General features: G+C 37.0%; 1 protein-coding gene across 1 annotated transcript in view; it reads left to right on the top strand.

Moving 5' to 3' along the window:
- Nucleotides 1-20933, top strand: part of BIRC6 (baculoviral IAP repeat containing 6) — a 192058-nt gene that overhangs the window by 17907 nt on the left and 153218 nt on the right. The window contains 8 exon segments of the mRNA XM_050894500.1: nucleotides 1224-1361; nucleotides 1783-1976; nucleotides 4493-4604; nucleotides 5923-6005; nucleotides 7194-7416; nucleotides 7517-7677; nucleotides 9603-9661; nucleotides 11029-12423. Coding sequence (XP_050750457.1) covers nucleotides 1224-1361; nucleotides 1783-1976; nucleotides 4493-4604; nucleotides 5923-6005; nucleotides 7194-7416; nucleotides 7517-7677; nucleotides 9603-9661; nucleotides 11029-12423 — 2365 coding nt within the window.

Below are 20933 nucleotides of genomic sequence, written 5' to 3'. Positions count from 1 at the left end.
CCAAAACTTTTCTGCAAATTTTTGCACTTAACTTAAGTAGTCTTTTTATAGGATTGATCTGCTGGTAATGTAGTACATCTTTATGCGTTTCTAATCGGCAGCATTGACAAGTTAAGATGCAGCCTCTATGCTGTTTTTACTTCCCCATAGAACACTGTAAATTTATGAACTTCCACAATCTATCTGTTGTTCTTCTGTCATCTGCGAGAAACTTGGGAAGTACAAGATGCCACAAGAATTGTAATTGTCTTTTTATTGAAATCTGAGAAACAGATACAGCCTTAGCTAGGGGACTGATTTGCCGTATTTCTGTCTGTCTTCCCCTGAACTCCCCAAGGATGTAACCAAGCGGCTGTTTGGCCCATTCTGTTTGGAGCAGTTTGTGGCTGTTTAAAGGACTGGCTGGCCGTTGCCCTTGGCAAATATTCCCCTGTATTTGTAACTTTTCAAAGATTTCATATAACATTTTTCAGATGTTAGCCCACCTAACAACAAATACAGAATTCTTTGTGGTTTGCACATGAAGCATACCTTTAAATCTTACCTGTCAACATGAAGTTAGCAGACAGAGGGACAAGCTAGAAACAGATGGGACTTGGAAGAAAAAAAGTCTATAAGTGGATGTTTATAGTGTTTTTTTCTAGATGCATTATTTCTGACTTTTAAGAATTTCTAGATTCTAAACTAGCCTGGTTTTTTCTGCCTCTTTTTTCAGCTTCATTATGCTAGCATTGTAAGTAATTTATCTCTAATTTTGTTGCAACGCTGTTTTTCTCATTATCATCTACTTTTTTTAAAGTACAAAGCTACTGAGAAAAATGTCAAGACTTTGTTCTTGCTCTCACTTTTTGTCCCTAAAGCTTAATGAATCCTTTTGACGGGAAAGCGTTGGGCAATAGATGTCTCATTTTTGCTTGGCTTTAATATACGTACTGTTTTAACTGTTTATATGACTGACTTGTTTAACACTTGGTAATATTGCCCTTGAGGGAAGTTGTAGTAATTACTGTCACTATTGCTGAAGTTTATCCATTGATTGGCCTACAAAGTAAAATTTGGAACTGCTTACTCAACTCTGGGTCTTTTATGGGAATTATGCTGATATAATATATGATAAAGTAGGATATGACAAATTACATTTCCCAGAGTAATGAAACAGGTGTAGTTCTTGTCTGTAGTTATTCAACATGGATGCTAACTTTTCTTGCATATCTGCATTTTAGGCTCAGCAGCTGTTATCTGCTTGCGTAGAAAAAGTAGATGTTTCTAGCACAGAGGGATATGACTTATTCATCACACAACTGAAGGATGGTTTAAAAAATACCTCACATGAAACAGCAGCAAATCATAAAGTTGCAAAGGTAAGAATTTATCTCTCTACTGTCTAACATGGATTCCCAAGTCTAATTTGCTTGGCTGCCATTATTGAAGCATACAAAATGCTTGACTTAGTGTGGTGGATTTTGTTTGAAGGGGATGGAATGTATTATGTGTTCCTTAGTTCCTCTGTGTGAAGTTTCACTTGTTAAGAGAACAAACAAGGTTAGTTTCTTGCTGATAAATCCAACTAATAAACCCAACTGAACTTAAAATCTGAAGTTATTGACTTTACTTGCATTATGTCCATGTTGCTTTTGTGTGTCTGTTCTTGTATTATTTCTTGAAGTCAAGAGAGGGTGCAAGACATGCATTTGTTTTTGCTTTTGACACTTTTGTGATCTATTTGTTGTTTAGATGTTAAAATTTTAAAATATAAACTGGGCACTTTTTTTCTTAATTTAGTGGGCAACGGTTACGTTCCACCTTCCTCATCACGTTTTGAAGTCTGTCGCCAGTGCCATTGTAAATGAACTCAAGAAGATAAATCAAAATATTGCTGCCTTACCTGTAGCATCCTCTGTGATGGATAGGTTATCTTACCTCTTACCCAGCGCACGACCAGAACTTGGTGTGGGACCTGGTCGATCTGTGGACAGGTATACTAAGACAAAATGAGTGATGAATTTGACCACTTAGTTATATCAGAATAAGCTCTTAGATGACCTGAATTTATTTGCCAAACGAATTAGTCCTATTCTGTACTTTCTTGCTCTTACACATACTGGTAATTAACTGTTTAATGCACAATGCACTGTACATACTGCTAAACTTAGAGAAACCTTTATGTTGCCACAAGACTGTTTTGTTTGGATTCCGACTTTAATGCCAGGCAAATTGAATTCACTTTGCTCTTAATCCCAACATATACTTTCAGAAAGGTAACAATTACAGCCCTAAATATAGGTCCCTAGGTGGTATTGTAACATGTGAATGTGATATGTTCACCTAGGCTTTACTCTTCATCATGTTTGATTAGGGGTTTTATCTGAACAGTCAGGTGCGTATGACTAGTTACCTGAGTTACTGGCTTTATTCAAACTAGTACTGAAACCTTACTAAGACTGCAAAGTTGAGATCTTCAGAAACTGCATAGCTTTAAGAGCATGTGTACGCTTCCTTTGAATGCAAAGAGAGCACTCATTTGCCTACCAAAGATAGAGCACACATAATATGCTGCATCATGAAATCAATTCCTCTTACTTCATACAAGAAGGACTTATGCCCATATTTTGTGTTTTAGAAGTTTAAGAAGTTGTTACCTTTGCAGAGTATATATATGCTACTTCTGAACTCACTAGTCGCCTGCTATGTGTTTGGAGTCAGAGAAAATTTTACCTCAGACTGTTGCTTTGTCTCTTTCTGATCCAAGTGATAATGTGTACACAAACGAGTGACCCATTATTTTAACCCTCATAAGCCAAGACTATTTAGAATACTTATCTTCTAAGTCTATAAATTAATTCCTTCTTGGAAGTTTCTATACAAATAGTATTTTGCAAGCATATTATCATTTCTTACAGCTCAAATAATTTAATAAAATTGATTTCTTCTCTTACTTCCCCATACCAAGCCTCCAGGTTGTCATGGTTTAACCCCAGTCAGCAGCCAAGCACCACGCAGCCGCTCCCTCACTCCCCCCGGCTCCGAGTGGGATGGGGAGGAGAATTGGGTAGAACTCGTGGGTTGAGATAAGAACAGTTTAATAACTAAAGTAAAATATAATACTAACAATAATAATAATGAAATATAATAATAGTAATGAAAAGGAATATAACAAAAAAAAAAGAAGAGGGGGGGAAAAAAAGGAAAAAAAACGTGATGCACAGTGCAGTTGCTCACCACCTGCTGACCGATGCCAGAGCCGCGATCCGTGCCTCCCGGCCAACTCCCCCCTGTTTATATACGGGGCATGACGTTCCATGGTATGGAATACCTCTTTGGCTAGTTCAGGTCAGCTGCCCCGGCTATGCTCCCTCCCAGCTTCTTGCACACCTGCTTGCTGGCAGAGCATGGGAGACTGAAAAGTCCTTGGCTTAAGATAAGTGCTACTTAGCAACAGCTAAAACATCAGCATGTTATCGACAGTATTCTCACGCTAAATCCAAAACACAGGAGTGTACCAGCTGCTAAGAAGAGAGTTAACTCTATCCCAGCTGAAACCAGGACACAGGTCTACCTGTACCTCGCCATATTGTATTTTTGATTAGAGCTCTCTGAGATCTGTCTCTTAAGATGGTATAATGTCAAGTTAAGACAACCCTTATGTGGGTGTTGCAAGACTAGTTTACTTCCTTGGTAGGAGATGTTTAATATATCCATTCTCTTATAAGACAGCAAAAATCTCCTGAAACTGAGGGGCAGAAACAAGAAGTGAGGCACTTTTCCATCTAGCAGCACTAGTTCTTGGGATGATACTCGAGAACAAACTTCTGTCAAGGAAAAAGAAAAGCTGATAGTCATTTCTTATGTACTATTTCAGACGAGGGACATGCACTGAGTGAAGGTGGAAAAGAGAGGAGCTTCTTTTCTCTGTAGATGTTGAGTTGCAGAGGAGTTCATGTTTTGTGACTTAGTAGTTTATAATTTTTAAGTATTATAGTATGCAGTGAGTGACAAATGTTGGGCGGTTTGTTCCATGTATTCAATTAAGCCTAAGATATTGCTTTGGAGTATTTTAAAATATGCATATTCGCATCTGTTCAACTAATACACCCAAATTTTTGCAGTAGTTGTCATGTTAAAAAAACCAACTCTCTAGCAGTTCTGTTGGGCTAGATTCTGCATGTTCCCTAAATGCAGAGCAGCTTTGGCTATCTGATGCTTTTTGGCAGTTAGACCAAATAGGCTACCTGAAAGCTTATTTTATTAATCTTACTTTTAAGGCCTGTAAGTTGTTGTATTGCTTTTGGTCTTTTACTGAAGATGTACTTTAGGCACCCAAGTGAGAGAACTTTGTAACTTTTCTGTAATTGTTAATTTTAAGTATAAGTTATAGATAACTATCTGTGGTATTTCTAACGGTTACTAAAGCATTGAAAATATCTCATAAATAGTTTACTTCTTTTATTCTAAGTGGCAGTTTTGGGTAATGTAGAATTTTTCACCTTTCTAGGTCTTTGATGTATAGTGAAGCTAACAGACGGGAGACATTCACTTCATGGCCTCATGTGGGTTATAGGTGGGCACAGCCAGATCCTATGGCTCAAGCTGGGTTCTATCACCAGGTAAAAGGTTTAGTTGTTCTTAGTATTTGTTCCCTAGGTGAAGGTTTGAGGAGCAGGGGGAAAAAGTCTTGTCTTTTTTTTTTTTTTTTTTTTTTTTGAATGGATTCCGTCAATGATGCAGAAACCATACTGAAAAAGTTTGTCATTCAGCTCTTTTCTTTTTTTTAAGTTTCAGATTTTTTTCATGCCTTGAGGTTTCTTCGTTTTTTGTACAGATCACAGAAAATAATGTTCTGAACTTCAGCATATAAAACACTTTTAAGTATCAAATTGATCTGAGTTAAACAACAATAATAAAGATGAAGTTGATTGTTACATAGAGTCTCTCTCTCTACTTGTTAGATTTTTGAGTAAATATCCTTTTTATATTGTAAGTAAAGCAAAAAAATCAATAAGCTTGACATTGGAGTTCTCTAACCATACTTTCCTAGTGGGACTTAAACTGTATTGTAACAAACAACGGTACTAGATCACATTACTGAATTATTAAGCTTAGTGGATAAATACAACCTCAACATTTTATTCCACTACTTTTGCTGATTTCCATTTTTCATTCTTTGAAATTATTTCTACTATAAAAAAATTATTTATGGTATGGATTTATATAACGATGGCTAGGCAGTGTGTATCATTTGACATCAATATTGTCTGCCTCATTATGTCAACTGCAAAGCCTGATAGGTGCAAGTGGATAGTTTTTGGAGGATTTCTTAAGCTTGTTCAGGAGGAGAAATGCAGGGAATTCATATGTTAGAATTACATCTGCATATTCCCAAGCATATCTCGGTGACTTGAAATGTGGTCATGAAAATGCTAAATTTTAAGAGAATGGAAATTTCCATTCTTTTTCCTCTGTCACTTCAGCTAGTAATAACTGTTCTTTGCAGAGAAGTGGTATAGAATGCTTTATATTCCAGCAGATTGAAGGCATAATAGGAAATACTTGTTTAACCTGTGTTTTTCCAAGCATGCAGAGGTACAGTTATTCCGCTGAGGTTCTAAATTTTTTGAACCTTGTGAACTTTTTCCAAAGGAAGAAAAGTCTTAGCAGTGATGCTGAGTTGTGTTCTAAGTCTGTGTGGTTTTTTTCCAGTGGCTTGCACAGGTGTTGGTTCTGAATCTCTTCTGTAGTAATGTGGTGTATCCTTTTTTTAATGTGAAATACTGCCACTTTATAGTATGTAATTTGTGGCCTTTTATACGTTTGATGTGGTGCTTTGCTATGCCACTAGAAGAAGGAGAGGACTTGATCACCTAGTTGAAGTGTTTTGTAGTACATAGCTATACAAATTTCAAGTGTTTCTTCTTATTTTTATAGCCTGCTTCATCGGGAGATGACAGAGCCATGTGCTTTACCTGTAGTGTGTGTTTGGTATGCTGGGAGCCTACAGATGAACCTTGGTGAGTTTAATGATGTTTGGAGTAGACTTAATTTTGTGCTGAAGAGGTTAGGAATCTTTGGAGGACAAAGATCAACATTATCTCAATGGGATTTCTGGTGAGTTTAGGGGGTGTCACTGACAAGAATGGATTTCCAGAATGATTCCATGGGACAAATCACAAAATAATTCCCTGTACTATGTCAAATTTCTGTGTAATACTAAACCCAAGAAATAGTAGTTGGCTTTATTTCTTAATTCTGATTTGCTATTTCATTTCAAATTGTTCCATGGCACAGATGGCTGCCAACATTTCTTTGCAGGGATCTAAACTCAGTCTTCTGTATGATTGTGACTAGAACACATCTTTTTTTAAATTCTGAAGCTGCAATGGCCATGCAGTGCTTATTTGCCTTTTATGTGAAGTTGCAAGATCCATTACTAGTTTCCTGAATCAGCTAAAATTGTGCATAGTGGCAGAAATGCAGGACCTTATATTGATTTTAAAAGGGTTCTTAACGTAATTTTTGTCTTCATTATGTGGTAATTTATAATCTTTATTTGAACACCTCCGATTCCTGACTTGCTGGAAACTTTACTTTGTAATATTATCTTCATAGTCCTTGTCTCCTCCTTTCCCTTGTTAGTTTTCAGACATTTTGTAGTAGTGTAATTGCTCTTTGCCATGTCTGTGCCTTAGGTATATATTGAGATTAGAAGGTTTTTTTCATGCTTCTTGGTCAATGTGTCATTCAGGACTGTTTTGAATTTTTATTTTTGTAAGTGTGGGTGTAGAACTAAAGACAGGACATTGCTTCATCTTATTAAGGTTTAATATATCATAACATTGGAATTCTAATGTACATTCTGTAGAATTTACTTTTCTTTATGAGGACACGATGGGCTACTGCCTATAGAACAATTTTTTTTTTAAATGAGTCCGACTAATTATATTAAGAGCACTCTGTGTAGATTCCTCCATTTGACTGTGAATATCCATTAAGTGATCAAAGGCTTTAATACAGTCTGCTATTGAGAAACAGCAGGGAAAGCTGTATTAGTAACTTCAGAACTCTCTTGTGTGGTTGACTGCAATACAGTTCAAACAGTTCAGTTTTAGCTTCACTTCAAGGGCTGAATTTGTATATGATGTGTATATTTTTCACAGTAAGAAATCAATGTTTGCTATGTTTGTTTTTAATATGAAAAGGTCTGAACATGAGAGACATTCCCCAAACTGCCCATTTGTCAAGGGTGAGCACACTCAGAATGTACCTCTTTCAGTCACACTGGCAACAAGTCCAGCACAATTTCCCTGCACAGATGGCACTGACAGAATAGCTTGCTTTGGATCTGGAAGTTGCCCTCATTTTCTAGCTGCTGCAACAAAACGAGGAAAAATCTGCATATGGGATGTTTCCAAACTTATGAAGGTATACAGTATAAACAACCAGTTTTTATTAACTAATTACTGATTAAGTGTATCTCAATATAAATCAAAGACTTCTTCTGTTTTTTGTTGTTATTTCTCAGGTCCACTTAAAATTTGAGATCAATGCATATGATCCAGCTATTGTGCAGCAACTTATGTTATCAGGAGAACAGAGCTCAGGGGTTGACTCAAGGAGACCAACACTAGCATGGCTAGAAGATTCATCTAGCTGCTCAGATATACCAAAATTAGAAGGAGACAGGTATGCCGATCTACAAAATTAGAAATACGAAATGCTGCTGTGTAAGTGGTAAATGCAGTTTAGTTAAGTTATGCTTTGTGAAACATAAGATTGGTAAGATTTATTTTTTTTCATGGAGATAATTTTTTTAAATCACTGTGTATCTGTACAATATTCAACACTTAAAAAACAATAATCTAAATTTCTATCTTTATAGCCAGTTCCATTTTATTCCTGCTGTTTCAGATTTTATACTCCACCAACAGAGAGATACCAAATCTCATTGCTGCCCTGAGCTGATGTTCCAGAGGCAGAGAAAAAAGAGAAAGGAATATAAGTTTTGGAAGAGCTTTTCATTTTAGTTATGGATTATGCATTTCAGGTTTTGAAAGCAAAGGCTACTCATGGACTTCTGGAACATGCTTTTCTCTGATTGCCTCTCTGTAATTTCTGGTTATGTCATTCTGAAAATAAATTATGTGAATGTGCTAGGAATTGCTTTCATTATGTACCTTTAACACATGCATACAGACTCTAAACAGTTAGACAGTCCTGTCACAAGCTTTTAGATAAGGTAGAGGGTGTGCCAGTGCTTAGAAAGTGTCATGTGAGAAAAAGCAGTATTCTTTCGTGTGTGCTTCTTACAGTCTGTTACTGGAAACTCCTTTCTCGTATTACCAAAACTCAAACAAAAGAGTGAATAATTGTTGGAAAACTCAGGACAAAAGGTGTTTGGGGAGTCTTGCTAGTTTTCTGAACATTTCTTCTTAAACTTCAGCATCACGGAAAGTAACACTACTGCTACATGCACAGGAAAATAAATCTTTGGTTTTAAGCTTGGTGTGATTCCTGCAGTACTGCAGACCAAATATGAAGCTTGCTTTTCTGAAGAGGGTATGTAGAAGCGTGGGCAACATCAGAGTGTGGTGCCTAACAGCCACTGGGGCCTAGACTTTTACTGTAGCTTTAGGGCTGTAAACTCCTTGAGAGTTAAAGAACTAAGCCAATTTTAAGAGCTGGTTAAAGGATAGTACAATCAGTACAATCATACTGCTCAGAATTAAGCATCTTTCGCTTCACTTAATCTATATGAAATTTACTATCACTTTCCCGCTCAAGGGGAAGCTGGATATGAATCAAAGTATTGAATTGTTGTTGTCTTGTTGTGAGGTGAAGGTTGATCAGGTTTGAGCCAAAAAAGATATATTTCTTGGGCACGAGGAGGAAACATCCAGTTTGTTGAAATTTGGGAATCCGACTCGGTACTGTGAGTAGTTACACCTGAAGCTGCAATGGCATTACTGTTATTCCTGTATGTAAAGAGCCTGTAGTAGGAAATTGTTTCTTATATTGGAAAAGCCAGATGTGTAAAATCTTCATATATTCTTAGAACTACTGAAGGGCCTATTTCTCTTGAAGAGGTATCTTGAACACAATCTGCTTTTATGAAAAAATGATTCATCTGGTAGTATTTTTAAAAGCAACACACTGTTCATACACCCTTTCTGTACTCGCTACAAAATTGCCTTGGTAGAATTGAAGACTAGTCTGGCAGCTCCACCTTTCAGAGCCTATTTTGAGGAACTTTGAAGAAGGTGTCATCAGTTTTTAGAGGTTTTGTTTGTTTGGTTTTGTTTTTCTTGGAAAGATTCCTGAGAACCGGCTTTCATTTTAATTACATTTATGTCTGAATTGTTGGGAATACAATAGTAGAATGAGGCAAACGGAAAGCTGGTCTACTGGTTCAATGACAAAGGAAAAGAAATCTTTATACTGTTAGTGTCTGTGACCAACTCATCAATGGGATGTACAATGTTGACTAAAAGAAATGCCAGGTTATAATATACATTGTATTTTTCACTAGTTTTTTTTTTTAATGTAATTTTAAAAAAGAATGCAGCTACAGCGTACATGGTGTCATTCATACTTTTTTTTTTTTCCCCCAGTGATGACCTGCTGGAGGATTCAGACAGTGAAGAGCATTCCAGATCAGAATCTGTGACAGGTAGGTTATATCTGATCCATGTAACAGTTTAGAGGTCAGGAGGGAAATTGTTCTTCTCAGGCTTTTAAAAAAGCCCTGTCAAAACCAATGATACTATATTGACTGTATTAGAAAAAAGGAAAAAGATTGACCTTGAAAGCAATGCCAATATTTAAGTCACTGTTTGTGTGGTGGAGAGATTTCATACAGGAGAAAAGAAAAACCCTACTTTGTTGGTTAATAAATGTCTTATTTGACAAGAAGCATTGCTTATCTTGCTGTCAATAAAACACACAAATCAAGTTAAAAGAACTTACTCAGAACGGGAACAAATTACAGCTGTACCGAACCCTTTAAACTCAGGGGATTGCCAGAGAGAGTTCCTGTATCTTGATTGTTTCCCTGTGGGTATGCACTTTGATAGAGTATTTCTGTTCCTGAATAAAGATTTCATATGGAAGCAGAACAGTTCTATGCATGGTGTTCTTGTGTTATTTTCTTAGAGGTTGAATCAGAAATTTTGATGGGAGGGAGGATTACATGCTTATTTTCCATAATCCAGTTTACATCTTTGAGTAAGGATCAGCAAGAGGGGGAAAAAAGAACATGTGCATGTGCATACACACAAGGAAATAGACTTGAGATGTAAAAAGGATTTTTTTTCAACAAAAGTATTGGCAAAGATGGTGCTCTGTCATTTATGCTTAAGTCACCTCTTAATCTGGGTTCGTACGGTGTCCTTTGTAATCTTTTAAATCTCTACGTTATTTAGTGGAACTCTTCTGATTCATTGTTATTCTTGCAGTACTGTTTAATTTGATCAGGCTATCTCTTAAGTTTTTACTAGGTTTTGTTTTATAATAGCTTGGAGTTCTTTCTATTAGGTGGTCTGTTACGTGGTGGGAAGTATCAAGTTTTAGAGTAAAGTGACGTGTTTTTCAACTAAGATTGGAGAATGAATCTGCAGAATTGCAAATTTTTGATGGTACTGGATTGTCTAGGAAGGAAGGGGAATAATGTATGGCAGGACATGAATTGAGTTGATTAGATTAGTTGGATTTCAGTATGGTGGTCTAGCCTAAGTAGAATAATTGGTAGGAAGTTAATGCTGTTTAGTGGGAGACTTGTTACAAAGGCTAATGTCCTGTTCTCTTTACTTTCACTCTTGTTGATAAAATTAGGAGAACCATTAGTCTATGTGGAAGGAATGTTTCTGGGCCTCTTTTATTGTTTCTTGACTATCAAATCTTGAACATAGGGAATGTTTTAACATATTGAAACTGTAGAGCAGTGACTTTTTGCTTAATTATGAGGATAAGTCCATAATATATGCAATATGATTCCTTTTTTTGGAACATATATTATGTTAAACATTTTTTGTTTTAAAGGGCATACATCACAAAAAGAAACTATGGAAGTCAGCCTTGATATAACAGCTCTCAGCATTCTTCAGCAGCCTGAAAAGCTTCAGTGGGAAATTGTTGCAAATGTTCTGGAAGACACGGTTAAAGATCTAGAAGAACTTGGGGCAAATCCCTGTTTGGCCAACTGTAAGAGTGAAAAGATGAAGGAAAAACATCTAGAACAACACAACATTCCCTTTCCTTGTTTATTAGCTGGGGGTCTATTAACATACAAATCACCTGCTACCTCTCCTGTTAGCAGTAACTCTCAGAGGTCATTGGATGGCTTAAGTCGGACTCGAGGTGAGAGTGTCTCGGAACAGGGATCAACTGACAATGAATCCTGCACTAATTCAGAACTGAATTCCCCTCTGGTAAGGAGGACTTTACCTGTATTGCTGCTATACAGCATTAAGGAGTCTGATGAAAAAGCAGGAAAACTCTTTTCACAGATGAACAATATTATGAGTAAAAGTATACATGATGATGGTTTCACAGTTCCACAGATCATTGAAATGGAGCTGGACAGTCAGGAACAGTTGCTGTTACAGGATCCCCCTGTGACTTACATTCAGCAGTTTGCAGATGCTGCAGCCAACCTAACTTCTCCGGACTCGGACAAGTGGAGCTCTATGGTTCCCAAGCCTGGGACTTTGGTTCAGTGCCTGCGTCTGCCAAAGTTTGCAGAGGAGGAGAACCTGTGTGTAGATTCGATCACTCCTTGTGCGGATGGAGTTCATTTGTTAGTAGGACTGCGGACTTGTCCTGTTGAATCTCTGAGTGCAATAAATCAAGTAGAGGCCTTGAATAATTTAAATAAATTAAACTCGGCACTATGTAATAGAAGGAAGGGGGAACTAGAATCAAGTCTTGCTGTAGTGAATGGCACAAGTATTGATGTAATCCAACATGAGTCACCAGCAGATGTACCAACTCCTTTAATAATTCAACCTGAACAAAGGAGTGTTAGTGGTGGATACCTAGTCCTTTATAAGATGAATTATGCCACTAGAATAGTTACTCTAGAGGAGGAACCAGTAAAAATCCAGCATATCAAAGACCCCCAAGACACAATTACCTCAATGATTTTGCTCCCACCAGATATATTGGATAATCGAGAGGATGACTGTGAGGAGCCTGTAGAGGAAATACAATTAACTTCTAAAAATGGCAGTGGGAGAGAGAGAAGATCTGAGATCTCTACTCTTGGGCACCTGGTAATAACTACTCAGGGAGGATATGTAAAAATACTAGATCTTTCGAACTTTGAAATTCTGGCCAAAGTGGAGCCACCTAAAAAAGAGGGCACTGAGGAACCAGATATTTTTGTCTCTGTGATATACTGTTCGGGCACAGACAGATTATGTGCATGCACCAAAGGTAAGACTTTTCTTTCAACAATTTTTTTTAATGCTTGATTTGACTGTATTTGGATTATTTTATAGAATGTTAGAATCTAAGTTTCAAAATAATAATAGGCAAATTCCATTGAATTTATGTACAGTTTAATTCTGTTCTAGGGAGCATGGACTCTAGTTAATTCCTCATCTTAAATGTAGATTTTAATCTCTCAGATGGGAATAACTCTTGGGTATGTCCAGTGTACTGGCAAATTTGTTCTTGTAGAGGCACAGATTGTCTTAAATCCAAAACAAATAAAAGTAATTCTTGTATGTAATTATTTCTGTGCTAGAGATCCACATTTCAGAAAAATGTCTCCTGTCTCCAATTAGTAATATTCAAGAAGGTAGAGAAGATAACGCTTTTATACCTTATTCCAGTGGTCAGTTGTATCTTCTTTCAGATAGGGCTGCTGGTTCTGCTTCAGCCTTTTGCAATTGGGAATGCACTTTCTTGAGCATGACAGCCAGACTATCCATGCAGGATTGTTAAATCTTTTTCAAAATGAACACAGGATATTTTGGGGGAAGGGGGCAGGTAGGAGGGGAGTGTAACTCAAGTCCAGGCAACTGCTACTTCGTAGAAGCCCCCAAACCACCACACACCTCCCCGCTTCCTTGTGTCACACTGGGGCAGTGGAAACAGCTCTGGTGTCATCCAGCTGAGTTCCTCCATGCACCAATGTCTCATTTAGTTCTTCTGCGCTTGAATGCAGCTCTGGTGGAAACGCTTAGCCTCTCAGAGGTGCTAAGCTGATGGGATCGTTCACACATTTCAAATGAACTCCCACCAATATCACCTTGAACTTTATCTCTACTAGAAGAATTTAAATCGACACATTTGCTCCTCTCATGGTGGTGTCATGTTGATTACACAGTCCTCCTATGAACAGTTGTTAAACTCAAATCAGATTGACTTGTTATTTCCAACAGATAAAGTCAAGCTTATTGTAAAAATCTCATGTCTGTTAAGGGCTCTGTGTTTATCACTTACCTACCAAGAGTTTTAGCAGTGGAGATTTTATATTTGCTTTTTTAGTATGCATGAAAACATCCCATGTTAGCAATTAGTATTTATGTTTGCAGATTCCCAATGGAAACATTCATATTTACTAAATTGTTCTCTTTTGATAACTGCTTTTGAAGAAATGTCTATTAAACTGTTTTAGCTTTATTTAATAATGCACACTTTTTCCTAGTTAAAATGGAACTCTAGCTGAAAGGTTAATTGCCTTTGAAAACTTAGTATGTCATATCCATGTCATAATGTTTTTACCTGTACTTTGCTGATCAAACTGCATTACCTCATTTAAAAAAAAACAAACCTTGCTAAGGTTTTTTTCTATAGAATTGTACTGCTATTCATTTCTTTCTTACATCAAATCTATTCTGTCTTTCTTGTGTTTTAAGATTAATGATAAAAGTTAAAGGGCTTATTGTTACTGTGCACGATGCTTTCCTATCCAGTGTTAGCGTGTATGGTAATTATATTCTTGTAGCACTTGGTATTATCTAAACCTGTTTTGGGACTTTGAGTGTAAGATGTGCAGGTCTGTTGAGTAGGGAGCATTTATTCTGTGTGCGTAGGAGTATTTGTCTCTTCTGCCTAGATAACCACCACTTCTGTTACTGACTGGAGAATACTTCATCTTCCTCATAATAGACAAGCACATCATTCTGCTTTTTCAGTAAATATCTCTGTATTTTTTTCTCTCTGAAAGTGTTATGATATCCATCTAGTAATTTATAAATAGCTTTGCTGTGACTTCTTTTGTTCTTGCTGCCTTTAAGATGACTGGGATTTTGGGTTTTTTCTCCTGTAGTCCTACATGCCACAGGTATCCCTCTGCCCTCAAGTTTCCTCTTTTGAATATAGTACTTCAATAACTCTTGATTTTTTTTTTTTTCCTTCATACGTTGATTATTCTTATCTTTCATTTACACCCACTGCACCTCCATTTGGAACTTGATTTTCTGCTCTGTAACCAAATTAGAATGAACTTCAGATTAATTATTTTCATTGTTCAAATGTCTTTAGAAACTTTCAATTTCTATTCCTTTTTTAACATTTCAATCACTTCTGGTATAATTTCTCTCACTTTTGAGAAATTAAGTCCAAAGCCATCGTAAATATTTAGGGACCAATGTCCATTGGAAGTCTGGATTTCAGGATCTGATACTAGATATGTCTGAAGCCTCAGAGTCCTAACGTTTATACCAAAATATGAAGCTTTGTAAAGAATGACTTGATCTTAAATGTTTATAAATAACTGTACTGCATAAAACTCAGGAATACTAAAAGAAAAAGCAAATCAAAAAGCTCAACTATTAATATAACTTTTTTTATCCTATATCTTATTGTACATTTGAATAACTTGCTGTAAGGAATAGGTTTTGCATAATTTTTGTTGTGTTGAATCGTAATCATCCTTTAATGTTTCTGCTGTAAGTCGGTAAAATTGCTTGCTTATCTGCTAGGCAGCTGAGATTTTTTTTTTTAAATTATTATTTTTTCTTAAATGCAGTTTTCTTAGGCTTCTTCCAAAAACACTTTGAGGTCTTTGCTCCTCTATATTTACTACCATGTATGGGATGGTGTCTGCAGTCTGACAGTGTTGGGAAGATATGTCTTGAAAGTAGAATAGCTATATTCACTGATGTATTCAACATTAATCCTTCTAGCAAGTAGATTCTAGTGCAGAGACATAAGTGAAAACGTTAAGTAGAAGATTTGGAACCTACATGCACTGGAAATGCTTGGATGTTGTTGGAAAACTATTCAAGAATATAAGCTGAGCAGTATATTCTTTCCTGTTTACTTGCTTGGATGGTGGGAGTAGGCGAAGAGGTACTTTATGTCTGAAAGTTTTGGATGCAGAATAGCCTTTTTTTTTTCTGCTGTTCCTGCTTGTTCACATATTATTTTCATTGGTAGATCATATAATTTTTCCCTTAGCTGCCTTTAAGATATAACTGAAAAGAAACCTCTGTGTGAATGGGTGTTTCAAGTTTTGAGTGGTTTTATGTAAAGGTGTTTTAGACCTGCATTTGACATCATCCATCTTTGAGTTGGGAATAATTATTCTTATCCCACTTCAAAACGTTATTTCTTGGTATCAGCTTCAGGTGCTTCTCTGTTTCTGCAAGGATTACCTGGAGCTGACCTCTGGGGGAAGTGTGCAAGTATACTCTTGGTTCCAGTTCTGTTAAGCAAACATAGTGGACTTTAATCTCTTTGTATTCTGCTTTCTTCTCTTCGCTTTGGCCAAGGTAGACTATAGTTAATATCCCTCTTAGTAGCGCTTTGTGTGTTATCATATGGGGGTTTTAAACGTTTTGTCTTGTGTCATTAACACAAAACAGCTTAAATTCTGCTTTTGTAGCATCCAAAATAAGTAAATTCTTTGTTATAAAACTATGCAGTAGGCTGACAGGTATTGTTTTTGAATAGGGTTACAGCTGTAGGGTGATCTTCTGATGATGTTTGAAGCCTATTATCTGGTGTTTAAGAGGATCAGATATAGTTTGTTTTGGATGCATAAATTTCCAGAGCTACAGTTGTCACCGCCTTCTTTATATCTCAGTTTTCATCTAATTATATTTCTTTTTTTAAATTACAGACCTACCAAAAATTATTTAAGAAAACAGTCCATAGTATACATTCTACTTTTTTCTTTTGTTGGGTTTGTTTTGGATTGTTTCCTTAGTTTAGCTGTTCAGCTGTGTTTGCCATTCAGGCAATTTTGTTGAACTTTGCTTTAGATTATGGAATGAGGTGGAAAAATGGACGTATCTGAAGTGATCCTTTTTTATCTAACATAAAGGTGCAAAGCTGTGCTTGTATTTTGTTTTGGCAATTTTGAAAATTGTGCATAGTTGTGTTTCTGGGAGTATTTTTAAAAAGATCATTAAGAATTGTCAATTTTCTGTCTTTCACCACTACTGATGTTCTCCGTGGTCAAGTTACAAACTTCAGTGTCTGAATCTCTCCGAAGAAATATTACTGAGTAGGAAAATGAGGTGGCATTTCAAACAAATGCTACAAGAAGTGGAAATGTTCATGGTGTTGTGGTGAAGCAGGTACTTCCCTGCCAGACTGTCTGATTGAGTAGGTGTTAAAGTCTGTATGATCTGTTTGAGTGCTTGAGTTCCTTCTAGTGAGTGAAACATTCCTGGATTGTGCTTACCTGAAATTTGCAATCTAATTCTTTCACAAATCTAGTTTTTGAATGTCTGTGTTGAGTGAAGGTTTTACAGTAAATCATTTCCCTGTTGAGTTCTGTTGAAAATGCTAGTATTTGTCTTTGCATTACATCTAGCAAAAAATTTCTCAACAGAAAGTCAATTTGATTTTTTAAGAAGTGGTTCTTCAGTAGTTCCCTAAATTAATTTAGTTGTATTTTCAGTTTAATTATTGTTTGGAAGTAGTTTGGGGGAAAGCAGGGGAAAAAAAGAGGTTTTCCTACTTATTTTCATCATAAGAAAGAACAACTCCAGTGCTTTTTCATCCTAGCGGTTCTCTTTTCTGCCTATATTGCGTCAGAGCTGACAGACAAAAAGACCCAGCTCCAATTGAAGTTCCATAATCTGCTTCTCACACATATTGACCTCTAGATCACATTGGATCAGTTCTTTTGAATATTGTCTATTTCTGAATTAGTCAGAGTTGGAGGTTGTAAAAGAAGACCACAAACACTGAATGTAACCCATCATGTACATTTGCATCTTACTCATTGTTTGAGGTGTCTGTTTTGTGATCATTCTTTTTTTCATGTTCTTTTCTATATACATAATTCTCCTAAATTCTTGCCTGCAGTGCTACATTATAACAAGAGTTTTTCTAGTCACTCCCCTTTGTTGGAGAAAGTGTTTTTTCAGACTGGAGTTTGGTATGTCGGAAGTGAGTTGTCTGTGCTAATATTTTGTGTTGCAAGCCTGGCAGAACTGGATGGCACTTTCATACATTTGAGAATTGATTCCCCCAAATCTTGTACCTTTCAATTATAACAGATTTCTTGCTCTTGAGTTGTATATAGTGTATTAATTACTCTCTGTAGCTTTTTTCTGGTTTTGTTTGGATATCTTATTTGTCTCTTCCATGCCATTAGGCTTTGTCAGCCTTGCATGCTGGTGTATTTGAAGTTCAGGAATCAATTTAGTGTTTTCAGTTTTCTGCCTTCATAGGCAATGGAGTCTAATGGGACTGGGGAGAGGTCGAGTTTTTTTTCCACATCAGAATTAGTGTTGGAAGTGATGCTAAGAGATCATCTTCAAGTCAGGATCAATTACACTTACCCATTCAGAAGTAGAGTACTGATCAGCCTGTTTTTCAAGATCTTCAACATGGAAATTTAACAGCCTACTCACGAAATTTCTTCTACTGCATGCTGTCCTTGATGATGATTCCCCCCCCCCCCCCCGCTGGTGTTTAGCCTGTATCATCTTTGCTGATGGGAGTCATTACTATCCTTTATGAACATGGCAAAGAGATTGCTTCAGAAAAGGAGGGGAAGACAGAGTTTATTTAGGTACTGTCGTCCTCCTCCAACCATTTATTTTCTTAAGCTGAATATCTCCAATCCTTTTAAACTTTCCTCAGGGGCTTTGGAAGAAAAAAACCCCTTACTCTCCCCTCCCAAAAAACCTGCTCAAGTCAGTCCACATATTTCTTGATGAGATCCCCAAAACCAGGCACAGTAATCCTACAGATGTCTTTGAATGGAACAGAAGAATTCCTTAGCAGCTCTGCAGTCTCTACATACCATGTGTGCGTATACATAGTGGGATGTTTGCACTTTTGAGCAGGAAATTGAATCAGGTTTATCTTCTGACTCACAAGAGCCTCTTTGACAGAACTGCTGGCTAGCTGATTTTTCTTCATCCTGTAATAGTGCATTTAATTATTTCTTGGTAGGCATAGTAACTTTCACTTGTCCCTATTCAATTGCATTCTATTTTTTCGTAAGCCGGGATGGAATTTTACAGCTGAAATCTCCAAGAATAGTGTAAATTCTGTTGGAGTGAGGTTTTGGGGAAACTTTCTTGAGGACATTTTTCAAGTGTTCTGAACTAGTATGTTTAGAGCTAACCCTTTCTCTACAGCCCAGTGGTGAGACAAGGAGAACTATAAGTTGTTTAGTGGATAGTTTCCTGTGGTATGGCTTTGTTTTCTTAATTCCTTTAACTATTCGGGTATTGTTCAACCGTGTCCTTCTGTTGTGATTTGCTGTCGACAATTGTGTCACTCTTCCAGACTCCTGCCAGAGTGCAGGATACATTTGGGATAGTGAACATTTCACCAGATTGACTTTAACTGCAGTGGCCTAGTCTCTGACATGTTCTCTATCTTGCGCCAATGCTGCTTTCCTGGAACTGATAACTGTTTTGCTAGAAGGAAGCTTGGGATTTATTTGGATGGATTTATGATTCTTACGTTATGTTTGTATAACCCACCACGTTCTTGAGTCCAAGCAAATTACAGATTTTAAATACAATTCAGAATTAAATTAACAATGTCTTGAATGTGTTACCTCTTATTTTCGGGAAGTGTAATAATGCTGGTTTCCAATTATTCTCCTTTGTGATCACTGAGTAAGTCAGTGTCAGCTTTCATATCTTCTTGGTAGTGCAACAGAAGCATTTATCGCCTCTGTCAAAGTGATGCAAGCAGAGAAGTCTTCAGATAAACTACTACTTATGATGTTTGCTACCTGGCTAGAATTAGAAAGCACCAGATGAGTCACTGTTTCAGCCTAGTAGTGCATACCATGAGCCAGTAGTAACGCCAAAAAAAAAACCCCAAACCAAAAAAACAGCATTGACTTTTTTCCTGGCACTTGACTATAGGAACTATGGTATCTTTGAAACAAGTAATTAAGTATACATCATCAGAAGGTCGTCTTTGGATGTTCTAGGAGAACAAATGCCTCTTTTGTGATACAGAAGCAAAGCTACCTGCACGTTTTGGAAAGTGTGCATAAGCACTAATATTTTTATAGGCTAATACTGTGTAACTGAAGTTCATGATAAACTTCTTTACAGAAGCTTTTTAAAAACAAATATGAGGAAGTGAGTTCTCTCAAGTTTAGCACAGGCTGTTTCTTGGAAAAGTCCTGGAGTCTTTCAGGAATGTAGGGTTTGTGACTCTCTCTTCCTCTTGTAGTATGGATAAAATGGTAAGGACGTTTTTTGCTGCTGTTAAATAGTGACAGAAACTCAGAAACTTAATTTGAGAACCAAGGTTTTGTTTCTTTAAAATCAAACCCTACCCAACCATCTATGGAATAAGTGAGACCTTGGCATAACTTTCCCTTAGAAAAACTTTATGAAGTTCTTCAGCGTCTCTTCTGCTGTGAGCCAGGAGATGGTGCAAGTCAGTGTATTGAACTTCCATTGCGTGAGGGTGTACTTTATTTCCAGGACAGGAGATTATCTGGTTTTGATCGTTGAGTAGATTCTGATCATTGATCTTTGAGCAGTAAACAGAATGGGAAACAAACTGAGGTTTGGCTTATTACCAAATGAAGCTGTCAAGGTCTGTGTTTTCTAACGTGTTGCTAATTCTCTTTGTTTGAGCAAAATTCTCATTTGTGCTCTGTTTAATTTCAAGGAAACTCATTGTAAGTGTTATTTGCTAGAACTATTTTTTTTTTTTCCCCCTCCACTCTTGAGATCTACTTGGGATGTACTGTTCTGCACCAGGGGTGGATGGGTTGAGGCTGAAAGGGCGGAAGTACAGGCTTCTTACTGGATCTACATGAGAAAGGCCCCACCAACAAATGGCTTAATGGCTTAATGAAATAGCTGTTTTAATGAGATAGACTAAAAAGAGAAATATAGATAGTGAGAAAATCTCATGTCCCTTCAGATGCTGGGAGCACTGCTTTCATGCAGCATCACCCAGACCCTGGCTGGATTTTCCCACAACACACTGTGCAGATTCTTTCCATGGAGAGATTCTTCCTTTTTGGTCATTTGAGCTATTATTTTCCTCTTTTTATTCTGTCTTGTTAAAACAGCTGTTTTATTAAGCTATTTGTTGTTGGGCCTTTCTTATTGAGATCCAGAAAAAAACCTGTACCAGCTCTCTCTGTGCCTCTTGGGCATCTTCTCTCTGTGCCTCTCACACACTCGCTCTCTGCCTCACTGTGCCTCTCTATTGCTGTCTGTTTTGTTCCCCTCACTCCTCACAGTTCAGAACATGTACCTGCTGATTATGCTTTTATCTTGAGTTTTTATTATGTATATTATCTCAAGTTTGTTTGTTTCAGATTACCTTGATAATTTGCATAACAGGGTTTGTCATAATGTTAGTCAGATGCTGAAGGATAGTCTGTAATCAGTTTTCAGAAAAACTATGGAAGGCCTACCCTAGGATTTTCCTATTTCAATCCTACTGATTAGGATTTTTGTAACTTCTGAAACTGTTAACAGTCCTTCCCCTCCCCCCAACCTTATGTAAAATTGAGCATTCCTTCTTGGTGACTTCTT

Source organism: Gymnogyps californianus, chromosome 3 (genome assembly GCF_018139145.2).
Source record: "Gymnogyps californianus isolate 813 chromosome 3, ASM1813914v2, whole genome shotgun sequence".
NCBI classification, from domain to species: domain Eukaryota; kingdom Metazoa; phylum Chordata; class Aves; order Accipitriformes; family Cathartidae; genus Gymnogyps; species Gymnogyps californianus.
The sequence above is the reverse complement of the archived record's forward strand: the minus strand, read 5'-3'. Positions and strand labels throughout refer to the sequence as shown.